At 46.4% G+C, this 23,028-nt stretch overlaps 1 protein-coding gene and 1 long non-coding RNA gene across 3 annotated transcripts in view; both read right to left on the bottom strand.

The window, feature by feature from the left end:
- Positions 1–830, bottom strand: part of LOC144167459 (tudor domain-containing protein 7A-like) — a 76,122-nt gene extending 75,292 nt beyond the window's left edge. Inside the window, exon 1 of one of the 2 annotated variants that reach the window (XM_077696717.1) lies at positions 609–830. In XM_077696717.1, coding sequence (XP_077552843.1) covers positions 609–698 — 90 coding nt within the window. In that variant the 5' untranslated portion in view covers positions 699–830. The remainder of the gene's footprint in view (positions 1–608) is intronic. The other variant, XM_077696716.1, reaches the window with a different exon arrangement.
- Positions 831–4,145: 3,315 nt separating this feature from the next.
- Positions 4,146–18,608, bottom strand: LOC144168372 (uncharacterized). Its single transcript, XR_013322177.1, has 3 exons — positions 18,500–18,608; positions 5,351–5,427; positions 4,146–4,325 (listed from the first exon to the last, which is right to left on the bottom strand). It is a non-coding gene; the product is annotated as an uncharacterized LOC144168372 (long non-coding RNA).
- Between the last annotated feature and the right edge of the window lie 4,420 nt (positions 18,609–23,028).

Raw genomic sequence — 23,028 nt, 5'->3', positions numbered from 1 at the left:
CGAACGTAAAATCATATCAGCTGACGAAATTAAAATATTAAAGCTAAAATGTTAAAAGAATGCCTGGGACATACCGTACGCCGAAATCCCCGCACCGAGACTTCCTGCACCGAAAAGTTCGTGCACCGAAATGTCCGGAACCCGTTCAGACAGCGCAGCACTGGAAACGCGGCGATTCAGCTCGCTATTGTTCGGACTTAGCGCTCAAGCAATGTGCGATAGGTCCGGGAGGCAGCACTGTTTGTTCTTCCTGGTTAAAACGTTATTTTTACACCGCGTTTTTGTAGTTCACACGAGAAATGAGCATACAGCTACTTTTAATTAAAGGAACACTGATAGCAACACTTACGTATTGCCGTCCTTCCTCAAATAAGCCTAATAGTATCTTCTTGTAGAAGAATCTTGACAAATATGGAGCAAGTTTCTAGATTTATTGCATTGTAAACGGTTTGCCTGCATAAACAACTCTTTAAAGGACTAATCTTAACATTTGGCTGGGCGGCTTCTTCGAGGGACCGACAGACAGTCAGACAAACAGACATACATACAGAAAATTTACGGGTTTGGGTAGCTTAAGAAAGACTATCGTCTTCAAAACGTCTCCTTACATTTTCGTCGGTGCACTTCCAGTTGGTGAAGCGGGTCAATTGCCACGACTGCACTGAATGACGCCTTGCTTCGTTACGACAATTTTTCATGCCCAGGTGACGCGTTTGACTGCTCCAGGCTCCCCGAAGGAATGCCTGGGTGTGATAGCAGAGACAACGCCGCCTGTATAATCATTGCCTAACGCGTGAGCGAAAAATGGCCAAACAGCCACTGTTCTGCTGCTCTCTTCTACCCTTTCCCGCTCTGTAGCCTTCCAGCGTGCTTTCATGTCTGCCGGCCAGCGCCGCTTCTCGGAAAGTATGCAAAATAGTTAACAGTTTGTCTAGTGTTCCCCAGGCGGCGCTCGTACGCCTTCTTGTTTATCCCTATGCCTGTCTAGCTTGGTCTGACGCTGATAAAACCGCCGGCGTCACGGCGTACGCAAAACCACTTGGGGTGACGCAGGCTGATGCCGGCTTTCTGCGCTGACGTACTGGGATCACGGGCCCCGAAATTTTCGGAGTGGGCCATCCCCCCTTTGGTCGTACTGTTGCACACAGGACAATAAAGCCATGGGTGCAAGAAAAGCGAGCCGACGTTAATTCACACTAGAGAAAGTTGGCGCAGTTGTACTGTGTGCGCGTACCGCGTTTAAAGAAAATGGTCTTGGGCGCAAATAGTCGTCGCAAAGGCATTGAATGCACGACAAGTTCACTTCTATCAGAGAAGGTTGGGCGCGCAGGCCTGTGACGAAAGTTTCGTCGAACTTTTTGCAGGCAGGCGAGAAAAAAAAAGAAAGCGTATAAGGTGCATTTTCCGCCGAGTCATCGTTGGAGCTGGGCTTCTTCCTGCTTGAGCTGTTTCGGTTGCGCTCGCTTTCGTCATGTGGCAAGCCCGAGCGCGACAGGGCGTTCAGCGTCTGTTTACACCTTTTAGACACCGTGAAGTTTCGAAGAGGCGATTGAACAGGAAGCAGACGGCGACGATGTAACGAGAGAAGAGAGAGCTCACTGAAGCCCGTTCTACATAGTGCGTTTTTCGTCTGCGAAGTCGGTGGAACGAACATTAGCACTTTCGAAGTTCGCAGTGCCTGAAGATGCCGTCTACATGGCGTGCGAACGTTATGATTTTCGCATTTCAGAGGCACATTGTTTGCAGATCGAATTAAATCTGCCACGAGCAAAGCTTGCTATGATTAAAAAAAAAGGTTTAATTTTACTTTCTGGGCAAGTTGTTTCAGACTGTTTTGCAGTAAATATGAGTTTATTCGCGGTTTCATATAACAATCGCCAACGATTTATCAATATACGCACCCACAGCCGAGAAGACAAGAACAGCAACCAACACTGGGTTCGCTTGTACCGTGTATACACGCATGTGCGTGTATAGCACACCTTATACTTCGGAGGGTTCTTCTTGGGTTCTTATGTACTTCTCTGCTGTGATGTCCGCCACTTGCGCGGGCACCGATTAAGCCGTCGCAGAAAACGGAGCGCGACATGGCAATGTCAACGCACGTGCATTTGTTTTGGTGCGCCCGCGGTTAGCCGACGATGATGATGATGATGACCATGCTTAGCGGCTTCCCCTTTGTAACGGGGGGGGGGGGAGGTGGCGTTGCACCGCGACCTTAGTCGTAACCTCACTGTGCAATCACCTCACCAAAAAAAAAAAAAACTTGATGGAATGTTTGTGCTAGTCTGACTTTGTTCGCACGTCCTCTTAGATTGTTCTCTGCACTTTTTCCTCCAACATTCTAACCTTATTTTACTAACATCTACTGCTTTCCAGTTCACTCTTCCATTAACCTCAAAGCCAAGCGATACCGGAAGCTGGATGGATACAATTGCACTCTGCTATACAGTATGCCGCGTGGTTTCTGGCTCCCTGCCGCAACTTGCGCCGCAAGTTCTTCCTGTACTGGCTCGCGGATAAGCGTTTCAGCAAGCAACGCATCTGGGCTTCAAAAAAAAAAAAAAAACCCACTCCCTTTCGTATTATCAAAGAATTCTTCCGTCGTGATCTACAACTTCCACATTCTGTAGATATCTAAGGACTTCTTTGCGTCCATCCTCTTTGTCCAGGTCGTTGTCTCTGATTCTTTCATTTCAATTTTCATTGCCTTGGTCGTTTCCCCTGCACTTTCATGTTTCACACACTTTGTTCTGGGCCTTCTTTTCCTCCACTGCATGTCCACGCTTTTCATGTAACGATACCGTAATATTCTGGCTGCCAATCTCTGGTTATCAATATTTCTAAGTCGTCTTCAAAACATATTTTGCTCTGTGCTTCTCTCACTTCAAAGGAGGCCCATCCCATGTCTCCCTGCACTGCCTCATTTGATGTTTTACTGTGTGCTCCTAATGCGAATGGACGTACCGCCCTCTGATTTACTTTTTTTTTCTTTCATTCTTGAATGCTCCTCATGAGTCTATAAATAGGCCTGGCCTTCGTTTATTCGTATACACAGATATCCGTATTTCGTTACACACGCTATTTGTTGCTTGTTGAACGAATACCGATTCGTTACGGGCGTCGTCATTAAAAACCAGAGTTCCCGACTTCGCTGTGCTGAACTCTAACCCCAGTTCAGTGGCTTCTTCAGGGCATATATCTGTGAGCCGTTGCAGACATTGTTTGCTATCTGCTAGTAGTGCTACACAAGCTTATACAAGCAACACCATCTGGCTGGTAATCGTGCAGATGGTGACGCCGTGACGTTCACCTAGCTGTGTTCCTATTGGCCGAAGTACCGGCCCCTCTAAGCCACACGAGTGACGTTCGCGGGGGATGTGCTCCCGTTCCACACATTTGGCACTTTGCCGCAGCAGCGAAAAAAGCTCGGTTTCCCGCACGACGGGTTTTTTCTGCGAGTTCGCAGAAAAAATCGCCCCATGTAGAACGGGCTTCAGAATTCCGGCCGACTCCGTCGATTTCGGGGGAGGAAGTTTTCTTGCTACACGGAGCGACTTTGGCTCTGGCGGATCTCTCTATCTGCCAATGGAGCAGGATTATCTTGTTCCTGATCTGCCATTGTAAAGTCTTCCCCCCAAACAGACCAAAAACGTCGCTCCGAAGGTGCTTTTGATCTCATTGCAATTCAAGATTTGTCAATGGTTGGTCTCTCGCGTTGACCATCATGGACCGTCACGCTCCACTTTCAGCTCAGGTGATGCTACTTCAGGCGCACTTTCCTTTCGAGGATTTCCCGAACAATCTAGGAGGATGTGATGAGCGTTGGTGGTGGAATTTATGTGCACACAAACATCTGCCCACTGTGTCCTCAATTGGATTCGACTGAGACGAAGAACACAATGAACATTGTGCCGGTGGATGGGCGTCCTAATTCCCGTTCTTGCTGCGCCAGATAACGTATCAGTACCCCCTATGAACAGTTGGAACAGCGTGAAAATTCTAGCTATCTGCGCGAATGGGGAACCAAGAACCGTCCCTCGTGACCAACGTGATCCCACCCAGCTTTCCAGTCCTCACGATGACGACGCATAGAACACACGCGCAGAGGAATGCATGCCCGGACCCCGAGCTACGACGGACGCTTATCCGCCTCGGTTCACCTCGCTGTCGTCCTCCCAGCCGACCAGCTCCGCGTCGTTACAGCCGTCCCCGCAGATATCGAGCGGAGCATGGAGACGGCCTTCCATGATGTCGGTGGCCACCTCGTGGTCGTCGCTGCCGCAGTCAAGCGTCACCTTTTGCACGAGCTCGTGCAAGTTCTCCTGCAAGGGACGGGCGCGTCTTTATCACCACCTGCCGCCCTCTCGGCGACTGTGCAACGCCCGCATGCTCACGACCCACATTACACGTCCGGGGCATCGTGAAATCTGGGGAATGGGAGACAGAGGTGAGGCTAACTTTCCGGAGTCTCCTCTGCTTACCCATGAAATAACACAGAAGGCTAGCCCTGATTTATTTTTAAATTTGTGAATTATGAAGTATGCTTCCAGATTTCTTAGCTTGGAAAGGTGTCGCCTATTTAATATTGTTCAATAATTCTCTTCGCTTTGGGCCGGGCGGCTGGCTAGACTGGCAGACAGGCATGGAGGCAGGAATGGAGGCAGACAGACAGACAGACAGACAGACACAGACAGACAGACAGACAGACAGACAGACAGACAGACAGACAGACATATTCGCATTTAGGTAGCCCAAGAAAGACTCGTTTTTAAAATACCTGTTTACCGGTGCATGCATGATCATATTCTGTGGTAAAACGTCACATGACGATTATTATACTCCTTAACGGCAAATTAGTGCGCAGTGCGAACTGCCGTATTCTTAGTCACGGCGCGTATCTGCTGCTTCTCAGGAAGGGATCGCGTGACCAGGGAACGCACGGGTGAGCGCTTCGCTGCTGCCGAGCATGTTGTTGCCAATCGTGTTTGAACCGCCTGCGCAAATGTCACGTGGTTCGCATGAGCTACAAACGAAGGACGAGCGACTGGCGAAAGTGTGAGGGGGAGGCAGTGAGAGAACTGAGCCGTGGCGACGTGCTGAGAGATGACACCTTAGCAGCGCGTGCCGCCCTCTTCGTCGCACTTTCACCCGCTCTGCCCCAGTTTTCTGTCTGCCTGGGGTGCCTCGTTCGCTATCTCGGTTACGCGGGCACCGCCGCTTTCGCCTTCGCCGCCGCGAAACCCCTGTACCGGGCGCCAAAGTGATGCGCACTAAAAGGAAGGCTCCAGTAACACTACCCCACGCCACATGAACTGCGCAGGCCAGAATATGTGAGGATAACACTTACACCTCCGTCCATCTTCTTCTCGCTTGCCATGTTCTTGATAGTCGAGGTTGGCGTAACCGAAAAGCAGAATGCCAAGGCTGCAAATAACGTCACAGACAGGCGCAATCAACAACATAGCCTGCGGAGAAGGGCAGTTGCTTATAGTACTACACAAAAAAGGCCAGGGTGGTTATACACGATCAGTTTTATTTTTGTTTTGGCTACCATTGTTATCCTACACTCTGTGGTTTATAGAAGATCAGCGACCGCTGACTGAATTAGGGGAGTATCACGTCAATGTAAACAAGCTTTAAAAAGATAGGGGGTCAACAACTGTAGAAAAACTTAAAAAGCAAGGTTGTATATGCTATTACATGCGTGTCTGCGTGCGTGTATACTTAATGAATGGGTAGCTTAATTCAAACTTTCTTTTAAAAATACGATACTTCAATGCTCGGTTGTATAAAGATCGCTCAAAATGGCAGTCGAGCGAAAGAGGCAATAAAAATATATCTGGCACTTGGAATTTACAAGAGAAGAACGCCGGGTCAGCAGGCGACCAACCGACTATGACGCTAAAGAGTTCTTACTTCAGCGGAAAAAGAGCGGTCACGTATCTGATCTGGGTTACCCCGCAGTTTCTGACTCGCTGCGACTATCAAAGTTTTCAGTTTATATATAGCCAGCGTTTTGTAGTCGAATTCATTTCGTCCCATGTTCTGCGCTGTTTTCACAAAAGCACGTAACTAATCTTAATGGACCTTTTTCCAGTACCGGTCCTCCTAGCGGCCGCCACGACGAACTAAAAATGGCAGTAAGGCACGCACCCCAAAAAGTCAGGCTTTCGGAGAACTCGTGCACAAAATATCCTGGTCCTGCAGTCCCTTACAGGGACAGACAACCGATTTTTGTCGCGTATATGTTCTCCAGCTCATATGAAAGCCAGCATTTTATATAGTCCGGTAACAACAAGCAATTTTTAAACAAACTGGTGGAAATAATTTTAATTTGGCAGCAAACGTCCTGAAATCGGAAGAGTGGTGGTTCGTAGTGTCGAAACTTGACACTACAATACGTGTCCCTGTCACGTGACCTGCAAACATAGGTCGGCAAAACAGAAAGAATTCACTCAAACTCAATCACAATTTTTTTCATTCACGCTGTACTCAATCAAACTCAGACTCAAAAAGTTCGTCTGTTCATAAAATCACTCGTACTCACTCATCAAATGCTCATTTGTAATCGTACTCACTTGTACTCAAACTCATTTGTCCTCACGAGTATTCATACTCAATCTGTACTCATGAGTACTGAATCTGTACTCATGAGTACTCACTCTGTACTCATGAGTACTCAATCTGTACTCATGAGTACTACTCATTTTTCACTCATGAGTACTACTCATTCTACACTCATGAGTACTCAATCTGTACTCATGAGTACTCAATTTGTATTACTCACGAATAATCAACTTATCTGCACTGTTAGCTAGGTCGTAGCTCGAATGAAAGACTAAGTAGAAAAAATAAATTGTTTAATTGATTAGAAAAACACAGGTTACATATAAATCAGGACAGAGGAAGAAAACGTCTGACGCGGTGCACTGTCGTTGGGCGACTTACTGCGCGAAGGCAAGTACATGTGACAAAGCAAAACGGAACGTAAGCACTCGCGTTGCGTCTGGTGTCTCCTCTTGTTCTCAGGCCGGGTCGGGCTCAGGGGGCTCGGGGGTTGTCGGTGCAGCCGTGGCCGTAAACTGAGTTTTTCTGCGTGTCTTCGGGTGGCAGCTTTTGTCGTCCGTTTTCTTGTTTGCACTACTGTTTTCACTACTGTACTCAGGAGTGCATATACTCAAGAGTGCAAGCACTCGCAAAAACAGTATTCATGAGTATTGTACTCATGAGTGCTGCGTACTCATGAGTGATGTGTACTCATGAGTACTGTGTACTCATGAGTGCTGTGTACTCATGAGTGCTGTGTACTCATGAGTACTCATACTCATTAGAACTCAAACTCATGAGTACTCATACTCATGAATACTGTACTCATGAGTACTCATACTCATGAGTAGTGTACTCATGAGTACTGTACTCACGAGTAGTGGACTTACCCCTATACTCACTCGTCATCGTACTCACTATTTTTTTCTGGGTGTGTGATCACTCATCATCGTACTCACTCGTGAGTTTGAGTACAAATGAGTACAAATGAGTGTACTCACGAGTGAGTACGCCGACCTATGCCTGCAAACCTAGCAGCTACTGTAACTGCTGAAACGTTTATTTACGTATTGAAAACCTTTTAACACAAGTATTTGTACAAGCTTAAATAGTATATGTATTTCTAAACATTACTTTGAAAATTCTAAAGACACGCCGCCCGCCGCCGCTGGGTTGCTCTCAGTGTGGCTAACTGGGCCACCATGCCCAGAATTAACGGCAGCGTTCAGTAAACAGACCCAGCGAAGGAGCTTTGACGATTCTGTCTGAGTCAGGGGCGTTTGTTCTGCCAAAATATTTGATTTCAGTCTCCAAATACGCCAACGGCAGCTTAAAAAAAAAAAAAAAAAAAAGTCGCGCCCGGGGAGATTTGAACTTCCCGCCTCCACAACGTGGCCAGATTCTACCTATCGTCTACCCCAACAGATGGCGCATTCGGGCAAAATAGACCCTTGCATTAAAAAAACACATAAAGGAATAGGAAAGCCTGCAATTCACACTTTTTTAGCTGGGAACAAGTTTTTAAATATCGTTTTTATTTCGCATACAGACAAAAGTATGTTGCCGAGCTACTTTATATCATGGTTGCCAGCATTAGTTTTGGGAGGGACACATACGTCGCGTAGATCAGAAAATTCGATTTAACAAGTTCTAGAGCGTTATCAGCAAAACCGCTTCTCGTCAAGGTGCTTTAAGTGATGCCCTTTCATTTGGGATACAGAATATATACTCGACAAAAATCGGTTGTCTGTCCCTTTAAGGCCCATTCACACTTGCGACGAAAGCGAGCAAAAACAACAGGAATTCCGTCGCTTTTTCACGCGACGATCGTTTCTGTCGAATGGCCGTGACCAATTTTTGTAATCGCGCGACGAAGCGACTGAATTTCCGCAGGTTTCACTCGCTTTCGTCGCAAGTGTGAACGGGCTTTTCCGCACACACCCGCGACCAGTCCTTTCACATGAATGTCATGGTAGCTGGCGCACACTCCCGTGACTAATAGTCAGTAGTAGAAGCCCCCTTTTCTTACTTTTTTTTTATTTTTCGTTACTCCCTCACCGGCAGCGATTGCCGATCAACACATCCAACAAGCCAGTACATCCAACGGGCCATTACATCCTACGTTGGATGTGTTGGCTCGTTTGGATGTAATGGCACGATGGATATACAGACTTTCGTTTGGATGTAGCTGCTCGTTGGATGTATTTGCTCGCTGGATTTGGTGGTGCGTTGGATGTAGCGGCACGTTGGATGTAGTTGCTCACCCTTCTGAAGAGGGAAGGTTTGTAACAAGTCACCTGGGCCGCCTCAAGAGTGGTGTCGGCCGATATAGCTGATAGCCTGATATAAAGTTGTAGAAATAACTCCAGATAGCACTTTTTTCGATCTAGTGATCCCGTTCGCCAAACAACCTATGTATACCGTCGGATTAAAGGTCATTTTTTAATGGATAGGGATTATTTGGCGAAGACCGCACCGTGAAGGTGTGACGTTTTTAGCGTATACTGCCTACATATGCAAAATAAAAGTAAACGGTAAAGTTACACATTTAAGCTTTGTAATGTTTTAATGTAGATAATGGGTAGCAGCTAATCATGACTATTGGGACGAGCGAAGCCAACTTAAAGGGGCTTGTAGTATACCGCTCCATGACGATACATAGAGGCCGTGGGACCTTCACATTTTTTCGTGGCTTTTACATCACCCCCAGCACAATGTCTTCCAAGCAGCGTTTTGTGTCCGCTACTAAGTAATTTTATTAAAAAGCTCGAAAATAGGTAACAATAACACAAAGGTCTACGTAATCCAGGGCCCTCACTTGGTTACTCAAAAATAAAACCTGAAAACGGACTAATGACACAGTAGGCAATCAAATTGGGAGGAAAAGACACCGGATGGTATGCGTGATCATGAACGGTGTGGCGGAAATACACATGGCAATACGAACATAATTACTCTGATAAACACCAAAAATATTATGACCGGATAAATGTTAATATGGCGTTAAATTATGCATTATATAAAAAATTGATACATACATGATTGAAATTCATAATTGAACACCCGGAAAATTTCCAATAAAACTAGATGGTGCAAACAGAAAAGCAAAAAAAGAACGTCAAAAATATACATGGAGCCTTTTGCGTGTAAGGCACTGTAGGTACGTGAAAATATTTGCGATTAGTTTAGTACAATGGGCAGTTAAAAGCAGACTTGTCAATGAAAGCATCAAAATCCCAACTACAATAATACAAAGACGTAGGTGGTTTGATAAAACGGCATTCATTAAAGTGGTGTTCGATAAACTGCCTGGGAACTATTTCGGAGTCATTCTAGCCCATATGCACCCCATTGCAACACTGCTCGCATGTTCGAGTTGTATAACCTGTGAGCCAGCGAACACAGCATGGAGGGTACGCTACACTATACCGTTAGCGCATTATATAGTATATACTGTAACCCAACTGCGCATGTGTGAACTTGTTCTGTACGTTAAACCGGAGCTTTGCTACCATGCTAGCGTAGAACTGTGGTGCTGTCGTGGCCGCCAGGTGGACCTGCCTGCACTAGCTGCCCGATTTCACGGCGGCACTCAAACTACGACTGATTAGGTGCAATTATTCCTCGTACCAAACAACACTTACACGTGGAAGAGAAGGCTGGCGTAGCGCACGCTGCCCGCTTCGCTAAACCATTCCATTATCTGAGTCAAGTCAGACTGCTTTGAATTAAGCCTAGAAATGTAGTTATGTTTCACAACAGGACATGACGCGCTGGAAGTAATGAAACGTTGGATGTGGTGGCGCATTCGATGTACTGACCCGCCGCGGTGGCTCAGTGGCTAAGGCGTTGCGCTGCTGAGCACGAGGTCGCTGGTTCGATTCCCGGCCGCGGCGGCCGCTTTTCTGATGGAGGCGAAAAGCAAAAACGCCCGTGTGTACGAGATTTCGGCGCACGTTAAAGATCCCCAGGTGGTCAAAATTAATCCGGAGCCCTCCGCTACGGCGCGCCTCATCGCCTGCGTTGCATCGGCGCGTGAAACCCACAATCAATCAATCAATTCGATGTACTGACTGAAATTGGATGTAATGACACAGCTTTGGACGAATTTGCTCGATGGATGCAATGACACGTTGGATGTAATGACGCGTTGCATGTAATGGCGCGTTGGATGTAATGGCACGTTCGATGCAGTGGCCAAAATTGGATGTTTCTGCTCGTTGGATGTAATGGCACGATTGATGTGCTGGCACGTTGGATGTAACGTAACGACGAATGTGTTGGCCCCAAGCGCCGGCAGCCATGTGCTCGCAGCGTGATCGGCCTCAAATGTCTTGCCCCTTTCCTTAGAAAGCGTTTCTGTGTGCACGTAGGAACCCCCACGAGCTGCGGGAAGAGAAAAACTCAAAACCTGGAGCGCTAGAAAGCCGTGCAGTCGCTCCCCAAGCAAAAGGGTGTGGGGTGCCCTTTTGTTTGTTTTGCTGGAGGCGCCTGCCAAGAATGGTGGACCGGCAGCCCAGGCATGCGTAGATCGCTACTGGAAAAAGGTACATTCTAAACCGACCCCCTTATAGAATGTGGCCATTTCGTCACTGTCTCTCACCGCCTGATAAATGGTTGTACTCGTAGGTAAAATCTCTTTATTCATGAAAGGGATCGGCTCCGTGCGTCAACTTTCTTCATTAATGGATAGAACTTGTTAGAAACGCTCCTGTGGTTACGGTTAAACATGCCGCGACGTGAACCCTTGTTGGAACGCTCTATCGGCCAGGGGGGGCCCTTCACCACCCATACTGTCAAAAGCACCCCTCATATATGCTCAAAGCATCATGCTGCTTACCTCTAAAGAACCGTGCTACTGCTATTATCTATTATGGCTGCAAGCCACTCGACATGCTGCGCAGTGCAGCTTTCAGTATCACTTAAAGGGACCCTGCAACCCTCTTTGAGCAGTGCAAGTAAACCTGCGCGACGTTTAGATTACACTGCCAGGAACACCTGAGCCAAATATTACACGTGCACGTGAAGCGGTAAGCGCGCAAATCGCCGTGAAAGACTCGGAAAAACCAACCGCGATCTTTTCAGTTCTCATTATGCACCCCCTGGCATGGCCTCAACGACGTCATTCGGGCCATGGCTGTCCTGGCTGTCCTATTGGCTGTCGTTGGTGAACTTCGCAGCTAATTTCTGGCATTTCCTGTGACTGTGACGATGCGCCATCGTCAGTGATGTGTACCAACCTCTTCTATAGCCCGTTCTGCGAACTCGCAGATGCGGCGCTGCTCCTGCAGCAAAATGACCTTTTTTCGTTGCTGCGGAAAAGTGCCAAATGTTTGGAACGATCGAGCATCCCCGGCGAACGCCGCTCGTGCGTCGTGGAGGCGGTAGAGGGAATGGAACTTGCGGCCAGTAGGAACACAGCTAGGTGAACGTCAAGGTCATGTCACGGCCTCACCATTTGCATGCTTAGCAACCAGATGGCTTTGCTTGCATACGCACCAACCCAAACGTACGCGTGTTGACAACACGAGGTCGCGCGCCGTTTTCAACGAATGCTTAATCGGTGTCCACGACATGCGCGGACATCACAGCAGTTCGGAAGAAGCACAAAACCGAAGAAGTCCCGCCCAAGCTACACCAAAATGTGCTAGGCACGCATAACAAGCGAACCCAGATTTGCTTGCTGTGTTTGTCTGCTCTGCTATGCGTGCGTATATTGAGAAATAATTGGCGATTGATAAATGAAACCACTAATAAACTCGTAATTACTGCAAAGCAATCTGAAACAACTTCCCCAGAAAGTACAATAAAACTTCATTTTTAACATCACAACAAGCTTTGCTCGAGGCAGACCTAATTCGGTTTTCAAACAATGTGTTTCTGAAGTGCGAAAATTGCCACGTTCGCAGGCCATGTAGACGACATTTCCAGGCATTGCAAACTTCGCAAGCGCGAATGTTCGTTCCACCGAATTCGCAGGCGAAAAATGGGCCATGTAGAACGGGCTTATGTCTGAACCTGTCCGCATACTTTTAGTGTTTCTTTTGTTTTGAGTGCACGCAGAGTTTGAGTGACGAGCCCACTCGACAACAAACGTTTATTGCTTCAAAAACGCCCAACCAGCCGGAGCGCTTGCTTGCGAGCAGGCCGCCATGCCTGCTTTTTTGTGGCACCACACCGAAAATTGACCCCTCCACGTTGCGGAGAAAAGGAGAAAACTCCCCGGCCTGTGACATATCGAAGGCCGCCGGAAAGAGCGCGCAGCTTTCGTCGCGTTGTCCGCGGTTGAGTTGTGAGGGAACAATTATGCGCTATTTCTCATCGCGCGTAATTTTGGTGATAGTAACGGATTTTCATAATTCTTAGGGAGGAGATTGCTGGGATAATAGACTTTACCCCAAAATACATTCCGAGTAGTCGATGGTAGGTGTTGCAGGGTTCCTTTGTCTTGGAGCGTATAATCATGGCCACTCCTTCAAAGAGGAATTTTCCATGCAGCGCCTATGTTATACCTTAGTATAGCCTATAACTTAGGATTCGGTCATTTAGGTTGAAAATGTTTGGTAAATGTGCTGCAATTTCATGGTTATTCGCTCGAAATAAGAATACTTTTTTCGGGTATTTATTCACGTTTAAGTTTCGTGTTTTTTTTTTCGGCAAGTAATCTTAGGCATCTCTGATTTATCAGTCCCGTATAGTCCGAGGGCAGTCCGAGGCGTGCCATCGTATGTACTGTTGGTCCTTCAGGAATACATTTGTAAAGTAAGCGCCGCATCGCGTCTAGATCAGTCGGATAATAAAAGGGACTGATAATTGAGGAAGACCATTATATGGAGCCTCCTTCTTCAAGCATGTGGAAGAAACTACAGGTAGAATTTACCAATAAATTCCAATGCTTTGTAAGGTACGCCATGTGTTACCCCTTAAAACTGTGATTATACTATGTTAAGGCTTATTACATTCCCAAATTGCAAATTCACTCAGTGTGTATGGATTAACTTATTGCACCACTCTTGCACCTATCGAAATTGCCCAAAACACAGTTCTTCACGCCATGCCATTCATACCCAGGCAGTAACCTGTTAACTTTCAATATCAAAGGCGCAGTCTATTCCCTTAAGAACTTGTATTAAATATCATTCCATGATGCTTTTGTATAAGATCAATCGCAACATCAAGAGTCCTTTGATTACAGTTACCCGCCGTTCTACGAACTACTCCCTTCGAACCACATGGTCAAAGTTTGCAATACCTGGGATTAGAACCAACTGTGGATTATTTTCCTTTTCCTGCATGGCTGCTCGTTTATGGAAGAAACTCCCACTGAGCATCACCTCAGCGCTTTACAAAACATATGTAAAAAACAACTAAACGATCAAGTGTTTGCGTTGTTTGAGTGATGTATCGATATTAGTGTTCATATGACGAGTATTTCTTTCATTGCCGTTGTTTTTTTTTTTTAACTTTTCTTTGCTATACAATTGTTCTTTGTTTTCCTCTCTTTATTATTCAATTATTGAAGTCTTTGTAACAACTGTCTATACGAGGAGAACGAATGTTTCGTTTATAATGCTCAAAAAATATTATTACCTCATGTATCGTAGGGACCCCTTTCACAACCCACTCCTGGGTTCTGGAGACCCACCTCCACACTTCCTGGCAGATTTAGGTCAAGTACAATAAAAATTTTAACTTGAATTTGAAGCTTTCCTACTATGCATTGTTCCTGAAGCGTATGATAATTTTTGGGGGGGGTCTCGTACAAATGAAAACCAGTGAAAGTAAATATGAAGTTTCAAATTCGTATAACTTGTTCTTGTTTAAGCCTAGCACTACTGCCAAGAGCTTTCAATTCCGCAAAGCGTACACAGTCGCTGAAAGAGTAACGTTGTACCACTAAGTGAGAGGATGCGAGATGGGAAGATCAGGGTAAGGGCCACTGATATTGTGTTTTTTTTTTTCTGTATGTGTGATTTTTTTCCTATATGTATGTTTTTTTTCTGCACGTATGAAAGACCCTGACGGAAATTTCCGATCGCAAAAATGGAGCACTGATCATTTTTTAATTAAAAGAACACTACAATTACCAGTTCAAAAATGCCTAAGATTTTCATTTTGCTGAACAATGATGAGAAATGTATAGATTATTTCAAGATTTAGTTGACTGAAAATGTTTCGCCTATATAAAGGTATAAAGAGGCTGAATCGAAGGACCCAAGACGTACATACAGACAAACCAAAATTTTCGCGTTTCAACAGCCCAAGGAAGACTATCGCCTTTAAAATTTACGCAATGAACTAACGAAATCAAAAATAAGTTTTTTATCCATCTCCCCCCAAAAAATGAAGATTACAACAAAAAAAGTATGGAAAAGGAAATTGGAAAGAGAAAACCTTTAATGCAAGCTGAAGAGGTCAGCCCCACTAACGGTAGGGCTTGCTGCTCCAGGCGGAGGCGAATACAGTGAGATGACCGGGGAAAAAAAGGCAGAATTATTGGAAATAAAAAATAATAGTGTAAGTGAAGAGAACTAGTCGAACGGAATCTATAAAACCGCTGACAAAAAAGGAGCAATAATGAAATTATAAAGGAGATGTTACCAGATAAAAATAGGAATCTAATACACCAGCCCCCAAAAATGCACACGAAAATCAAAATGCCGAAAACAAAACCGAACGAAAAACGAATAAAAATCTCGAAAATGGACCTACCATGAACTATGGCTTGCACCAGCGAAAAAAAAAAATGCTTAACCGGCGAAACTGAGGCACAAAACCGATAGCTAAACCGATGTAAATGTATGTCTTCAGTGAAAAAGAAATTATAATACAAAGATCCAGCGTATTTGGCCACTCATAGCCAAATCTGTATCTAAAAACTAATTCTCAATAAAGACAATATTCCTAGAAATGCTACGCATTAGTACACAATTTTTGCAAGCGCTGGGTTAACTGCCCGTCATCTTGGGACTAAAGCCCTTTCATCGGCTTTGAGCTAAGTAGCGACAACCATTGATGTGCCGACGCGTGCTGCTATTGGCTCACGCTGAGGGGTTTCCGGTTCCGCTCTGCCTTTCCTTTTTCGGTTCGCTATGAACGATCAAGCTGGGCTCCGAAGGTGCAGCAGATCTCGTTTTTTGTGTGCGCCAGTGGTATTATCGGGTGATTTTGCGGCACTTTTGAGCTGGGTATTTCATTTCTCGTACGGTCTGTTCTCACCATAACGCATGACCCTTACGAGATGGCGAGTCGCTGTGCATATAGCTGCGCGAAACAATCGGTTAAGGCAAGGCTTGGTTTGCTGCGCCGCTCGGCAAGCTCAATGCCGAACGCAAGAAAGCTTGTATGCATAAGATAAGACTCGAACTCCCGAATCCTAGCTAATGGAGCATTCATGTCTTATGGCAACAGCCAATTGCTGCTGCACGGTCGCAACGGACCTTGCACGTGTGTGTGCATATGTGACAGCCGTGTTGACCTCGACCGCTTTGTTTTTGTTTGCAAAACTTCGAATTGGGAGGGTGTTTCAGGGCATCCAAGGAGGCGTTGTTCACAAAAGCTTGGTCGCTTCGTCGTAAGTGTGAACGGGCCTTAAAGAGTTGTGGTACCGGGGTTCTTGCACCCGGCCGCGGTTCCCCAGAGAGTCACTGAGCCCTCTCAATCACACCTTTACTGGGAGTCCCGCTCCGCCAAGGTCCACTGCTCAGCCGTTCCGGATGCGCACACCTAGCCCAGCCCAGCCCAGTCCGCCATGTTCTGACCTAGCTCGTCTCGCCCCACATCTTCTTCCTCAGCCGGCACATGTCCATCCCGTGAGATTGTCCCCCGCCACTACTGCGGGATTGCCACAGAGTATCTAAAGGGAAATATTTTTAGGCAGCTGGAAAAACATAAGTGGACTGGCGAAAGGGCGCAAAGGGCCTTAGCCAGTTTTCATCCAAAGTTGAGGGATGCAAACCACAATCAGGAGCCTTAAAACTGTCGCGACTTGATCGCAAAGCCTTCAAGCTTGAATCTGAGTCGTTTGCTTGCTTCCATTTCCCTCCGTACTCGCTTTAAAGGGACCCTGCAACACTCTTTGAGCAGTGCAAGTAAACCTGCGGGACTCTTTGCTTACACTAACAGAAATACCTGAGCCAAATATTACACATGCACGTGAAGCGGTGAGCGCGCAAATCGCTGTGAAAGACGCGGAGAAACCAACCGCGCTATCTTCAGTTCTCTTCATTATGCACCCCTGGCATGGCCTAAATGACGTCATTGAGGCCATGACTGTCCGATCGGCTGTCACTGGTCAACTTCGCGGCTAATTTCTCGAATTTCCTGCGACGATTTCCCGTAGTCGGCGCTGTGTACAAACCTCTTCAATGCCTGAAGCTGTAGGCACAGTTTTGCCGTTTCTTTTGTGTTTTGAGTGCGCGCGGAGTTTGAGTGATGAGCTCAATACTGTCCTTTCAACCAGACCGCTCGACAACAAACGTTTATTGCTTCGAAAACGCCCTACCAGCCGGAGCGCGCGCTTGCGAGCAGGCACTTATGCCTGCTTTTTTGTGGCACCAGACCGGAAATAGACCCCTACACGTTGCAGAGAAAAGGAGAAAACTCCTCGGCCTGTGACATATCGAAAGCCAAGAAAAAAAAAACGCCGCGAGCCGCCCCCCCCCCCCCCTCCCCCCTCCCATCGGGAGAGATCGCGCAGCTTTCGTCGCGTTGTCCGCAGTCGAGTTGGGAGGAAACGATTATGCGCGATTTCTCATGGCGCGTAGTTTCGGTGGTAGTGAACGGCTTTTCATAACTCTTGCGGGAGGAGATTGCTGGAACAATAGAGTTTACCCCAAAATACATTCCGAGTAGTCGATGGTAAGTGCTGCAGGGCCCCTTTAAATTTAAAATTTGAACTTCTCCGTTTCGAGTTGCTCTTCTCCTCCGTCTTCGTAATTTAAATGTCGCGTATGCGTATATCAGCACGCGCCGTGTGGACACAGAGAGAGTTACAATCTTTGAATAAACTTATGCGCTGCATGCTTCGCCCCTCCCCAGGTTTTAGGTTAGTGGAGATGGCCCGTTTTTTTTTTTTTTTTTCGTCCCATACTAAGGCTGCAAGGAAGAACATAAAAATCGAGCTATCATTGTGAACAGAAGCGCCGTAGCCATAATTCTCTTCGTAGAAAGGTGGGGAGGGGGAGTTGAACCCGCAAACTTCCTTTGACTACGTTCCCGTCGGACAGGAATTTTTTTGTACCCTCTTGGAACTGTGCGTAATAAGGTAAATAAAATGAACGGATCGTTTTCTGGCAGTTGTGAGAGTGGGCAACACTACACTGGCAATATGCATCAAGCCTAAACAAAGAGCACCTGTGGAGTTGTGTTATGAAGTTCCTTTGCTTAAAGACGGGGCCAGAACGATTCGTTCCACGACCATTCCTCCCGGGACCATTTTTTCCCCCTACCACCGTACAAAGGATGGCTGTTTGAATACGGGGAATAATATTCCAATTGACACGTACCCTTCATGCCTATCACACAGCTCCTATAAATCAAAATGCGTGGCATAGAATTGGTTCAAAAGCGACCAGGGGAAGAGGTCATTCATTAACTCGCCCAGAAAGATCAAAAGCGGGAGACACATGTCCGTCCGAGCAATCCGGTTTCCGGCGCGCCGCCTTTAAAATATCTAGCAGATTGGATGCGCGCCGAAGCGGCCGACGCGACAGGTCATCCGGCAGCCATTCCGGTGCTCGGGGATGAGACGCGTGCGGGGACGCGTGCTTTTCGCTGATGTGTTCGACCCTAAAGCTTCCCACATGCGCGTTGGGTTACGGCGTCAATCGAAAACGGAGCCAAATTAGCAAAAATATAAAGCGAACATCTCCCAATGAGAACGAGCCATCGCAATAAATCACGGCCTTCACCATTAAAAACAAAAGAAAACAAGTCTTGTCATACGTACGTTGCTCCTTTCGCACTCCTTCGCCCTTTTTGGTCACGCAGTTTCCACACTGGCACTTACCCCAGAGGGCACAAAATTTAAAAAGCAAGCTCACGTCAACTTGCCCCTGAGCCAGCTCTGCAACTACACAGCAGTCGGGCGTAGAAAGTGCTTATCAATATACGATACTCCTATCATAGTTCCGCGGGAGCTGGCGATTAACGAGTAAGGCAACTCACTAGACCACGTCAGCTTCTCGCTTTCGCTCCGCTGCAGTCAGTGTCAGCTATCATAAAGTATCGGAAATCTCCTAACAAATCCAGTGGACAGGCTACAGTTGATAGCGTTGTATGTGTCATAGATAGCAGCGCAAAAAGACAAAGACGGGGATGGAGACAACACAGCGAGGACTGCGTTGAACTTCCAACTGGTTTTGGTGTCCGTGAAACAGACATGCCTTCAACCCGAGTCTCTTATCTGCTTCCTTTTTTTTTTTTGAGAGCATGATGGCAGCCACGCTGACGCACGCCTCCCAGAGTGTTTAACTGAGGAAAGCTAAACGAAATTGGTTCGCATGAAAGTTGCGATCCCCACAAAGCACAGCAAGAAGTGAGTTTCAGCCGTTCCTGTCTGTGTCGGTCTACATTGCCTAGGTGACCTTTTCTGAAATTTGCCTCACTAAACGCATCCTGTATATGCAACACTGCTCTGTATAAAAACTGCATCAAAAAAGCAAGTGCGACATTTTATACATTATTTATCAAAATTTCTTTAAAACTGGCTGGCAATACGCAGACACGCGTGTTTCCGATCTTAATAATATATTTATGCAGAAAGCTGCACAAACAAAACTATGACATAACGCGTACTCACTCTGAGGACTAGCCAAAACTGCAGAGTGCTGTCAATGTGGATAGCAACAAAAACAAAAATGAATAATAGAATCCACGCAGAAATGGCGAAAGAGCAGAGATGGTGGCGCAACTACCTTGCATATATGCCATGTGGCCCTCAAGAAGAAAGCTTTTTAACCCTATATGGCAAGAAAGAAAAAGGAATTGTACCGCAAGCCTTTTCACGCTAGACACGATTTGTAAAGCCCAAAATTAAGGGAAGAGATACTGATAAAGAGCCAGAGAAAGTAGCCTTATGTGTCGTTTGGAGACAGGGAAAACACAGCAGCCAAGCAAGAAATGACCAAGAGATCCATGCGGCAGCGCAGGGCTGCCGCATGGAGCTACCACATCTCGCAGTGGACACTGCTTCATCTCCAAGATTCTTCAATGTGCATCAGTCATCTGGCTTCGGCGTACTGCCGTTCACGCCTGTACACCTATTCCATCAACCACAAGTTCGTCCCACCCGGTGTTGGTATGTTGGTCAGCGCCCTGTCCGTGTGCCCTTTCTGTAGTCCTGTTTATAGCGCTGTTTTATAAGTTAGAGAAAATGAAGCTTGCAGTTGTGACAGGTGTCAGGACAGCATTTGAAAAGTTTGCGGCAGGTCTCTCCGCGAAATCATACATACGTCACACGGCTTGCAGGAGGCTAGCCAGCAACGAATACCTACAAGATAGTTAGCCCTTTCATTCAGGTAAGTTGTGGCATGCATTGGACCCGACACGAAGCGAATTTCGCGTGACCACAGACAGAGCCTGGTGAGAGAGAGAGAGAGAGAGAGAGAGAGAGAGAGAGAGAGAGAGAGAGAGAGAGAGAGAGAGAGAGAGAGAGCGCTAGACGGAAAGGACATGCTGTCACAATGACTAAACGCAACTGGTTCGGCCTGGCTCTTGAATAAAATGACCCAAAGATGCCGTGTGTAGACGGTGTAGACGGTGTAGACGGTGTAGACGGTGTAGACCACGTGTAGACGGTAAAAGTACGAAGAGCGGCCCGGAGGTTGAGTAGGGATGCCTACACGAGCCTGTTTACGAGCGCTACATTTTGGTTCAAACACAGCATATGTAAATGGCTGCACTAATGATATTCCTGCGCGTTGTTTTCTATGAGCATTTTAGAATACAAAGAGCACCCGCTGTTATACAAGTTTCGCGTTCGAGATAGACACACTGTCAAAGTACTTTTCAGTTGTTATCTGAACATCGAAAATCGCAGCAGGTAAGCAAGATTATATTTTACGGGGAAAGCAATTTCTGGTTGTACAAAACCTGCGGCCGACTGCAATAACGTCGTCAATTCCTTTCGTTAAATATTCCATCACACATATACAACTAAGTCGCTGTGAGAACTTTGAGCTAAATTCTCTCTTCGCTATAACCAAACGTAAAGTGTGAGGTACAGGCTTACGTGTTGAGGATGCTGGGACACGGTTGTCCGGGTCGTGAGGCTCCAACTATGACGAGGAAGCGAAGAACTCTCCGTCGTGCCCGCCACCGATACTGTTAACAGCGATTTCCCTTCTCCGTGCAGTCCACTCGCTGAAGACGGTTCCTCGAGGTAGCTGGACTGTTTCCCAGGAACTTCGTCCACGTGAGGAGAAGGGGGACGAGTTGGGGGACCGGGAAAGACGGGTTTTGTGCACGGGGGTCTTTGCGAGGTCTTTGGGGCCGTCACTGCCCACAGTCATTGTCATCTCCTCCCATCAGCAATCTCTCTTGCACTGGGGGGAGCGGGGGGGCTTAGGACAGGAAGGCTTTTCCTGCAATTAGTTGCGGTAGGTAGGAAGCCTTCAACAAGGGCATGAGCTCTGTGCGGCAAGCTGTCGAGTGGGGGTTTGGAAAAGTTGTAAACGAGTTTGCCTTTCTTGACTTCAAGAAAAACCAAAAACTCCTTCGGCAGCAGGTGGGTGAGATGTACAAGGCTGCTGTGACCCTAACTAACTGTCACACATGCATGTACGGAAGTCAAGTGTCAATGTACTTTGACTTAGAGCCACCTCACCTGCAAACCTATCTGACGCTACGTGCCACTTAATTGTGGAATCGCCACCATTTGTTTTCCCCATAATGCCCAATTGAAAATTTTTTACTTTGTACTGTATGGCGGCAGCATATGTTTTTTGTTCAGTACATCAGGCTACCTGACACCCGACTACATCATGTTTAGTGGAGGAGTACACGAACAATTAATTGTAACCTTTTTCTAATGCTGTATTGTGTGGCAGTAGCAGATTTGTTTTGTTCAGTACCTGAGGCTGCGTGACACGTGGCGCTGTCATGTATAGTGGAGGAGTTTGCAGACAACCAATTGTAACTATTTTTTTAGTGCTGCACTGTGTGGCAACAGCTTGTATATTTTGTTCAGTACCTCATTGATTTATTATGAGGTTTGATGCACTGACACTACACAGGAAATGAGGTGCCCTATAGTGGAGGGCTCCAGATTAATATTGACCACTTGGGTATCTTTAACAGGCACCGAAATCTCAAATACATCATTTTGTTCAGTATGTCAGACTGCATGACACCTGACTGTGTTGTGCATTGTTGATCGCTTATTGGAATAGAGGCTGATATATATTCTGTTATTGTTTTAGGCTGAATGTCAGAGCCTTGCCAACCACGTAATGGTAGCAGAGCATATGCTGCTGTTTTGAACACTTGATGCTTGTTTTGAAGTTCATTGTGGTATCTGTGTAGTACACTGTCATGGTATAAGTTCTTGTTGAAAGCTTGACAATTTTTTTAACTGGCACTAGTATTGCTTGTCCATTCATTTGGTTTCAAAACAAATGGTTGAAGTGGGATATAGTGTTAGCAGTTCCTGCCCTGGACTGCACTTTGAAGAGGTGGTCCCATTTTGTATGCTGTAAAAATTTTTTCGCAATGTTGTTTACCATGCCTGCTCCTTTTGGCATTGTTTGGTTGTAATGCATAGCTTTATGCTTTCATTATTTGTCTTGCAGGTAGTACTCAAGTGGGTTTCTTTTTCTGAGCGGAACTATGTATGTATAAGTATGTATATTGTCACGACGCAACAATTGATGAAGGCCAGTAGGAGAGAGAAAAGAGGGTGTATTTCGGGAAACTTGTGCCTGATGCCTGGCAGCGGTCACACCAAGAACACGCGCTCACGAAGGGGCACGTTCTCGTCTTTTCCACGGCTTAGGCAGTGATGATCATACTTATGATTTCCATGATGAGGATAAGGATGATGGATGCACGCCAGAACGGCGCACACCGGCTCCGGACGATTGGCGTCTGCGCTCTATTGCTGGGTACACACGTAACAATATGTAGACAAATATTCATTTTTATACAGTTGAACCCCTTTGTAAGAGACACATACCGGGGAGCAGTTTCTGTCTCTTATACGAGATGTATCTTATAAGCAGGGAGCCATGTTTTCACTTACTAATCAGGCCCTAGTTCAACGTGGGCACCGTATGACTAAAATAAGCTCAAAAGAACGCTGCAGCATGTTGCAAAAGATTCATTCTAATTTATGCTTGGCCCCCAGAATTTATGAAACAGTTCTGAATCTTTGTTTGCTTCATGACTGTATTTACACTGTTTTTTAAAATCGATTCTACAAGCTTTTTTTACTTTCACATACGACGAGGCGTGGACACCTCGTCCTATGTTTGTTTTTTG

The sequence above is a fragment of the Haemaphysalis longicornis genome, unplaced genomic scaffold (genome assembly GCF_048455015.1).
Source record: "Haemaphysalis longicornis isolate Haplotype H1 unplaced genomic scaffold, Haemaphysalis longicornis Haplotype H1 scaffold_2, whole genome shotgun sequence".
Taxonomy (NCBI): domain Eukaryota; kingdom Metazoa; phylum Arthropoda; class Arachnida; order Ixodida; family Ixodidae; genus Haemaphysalis; species Haemaphysalis longicornis.
This window is presented reverse-complemented; position numbering and strand designations above follow the sequence as displayed.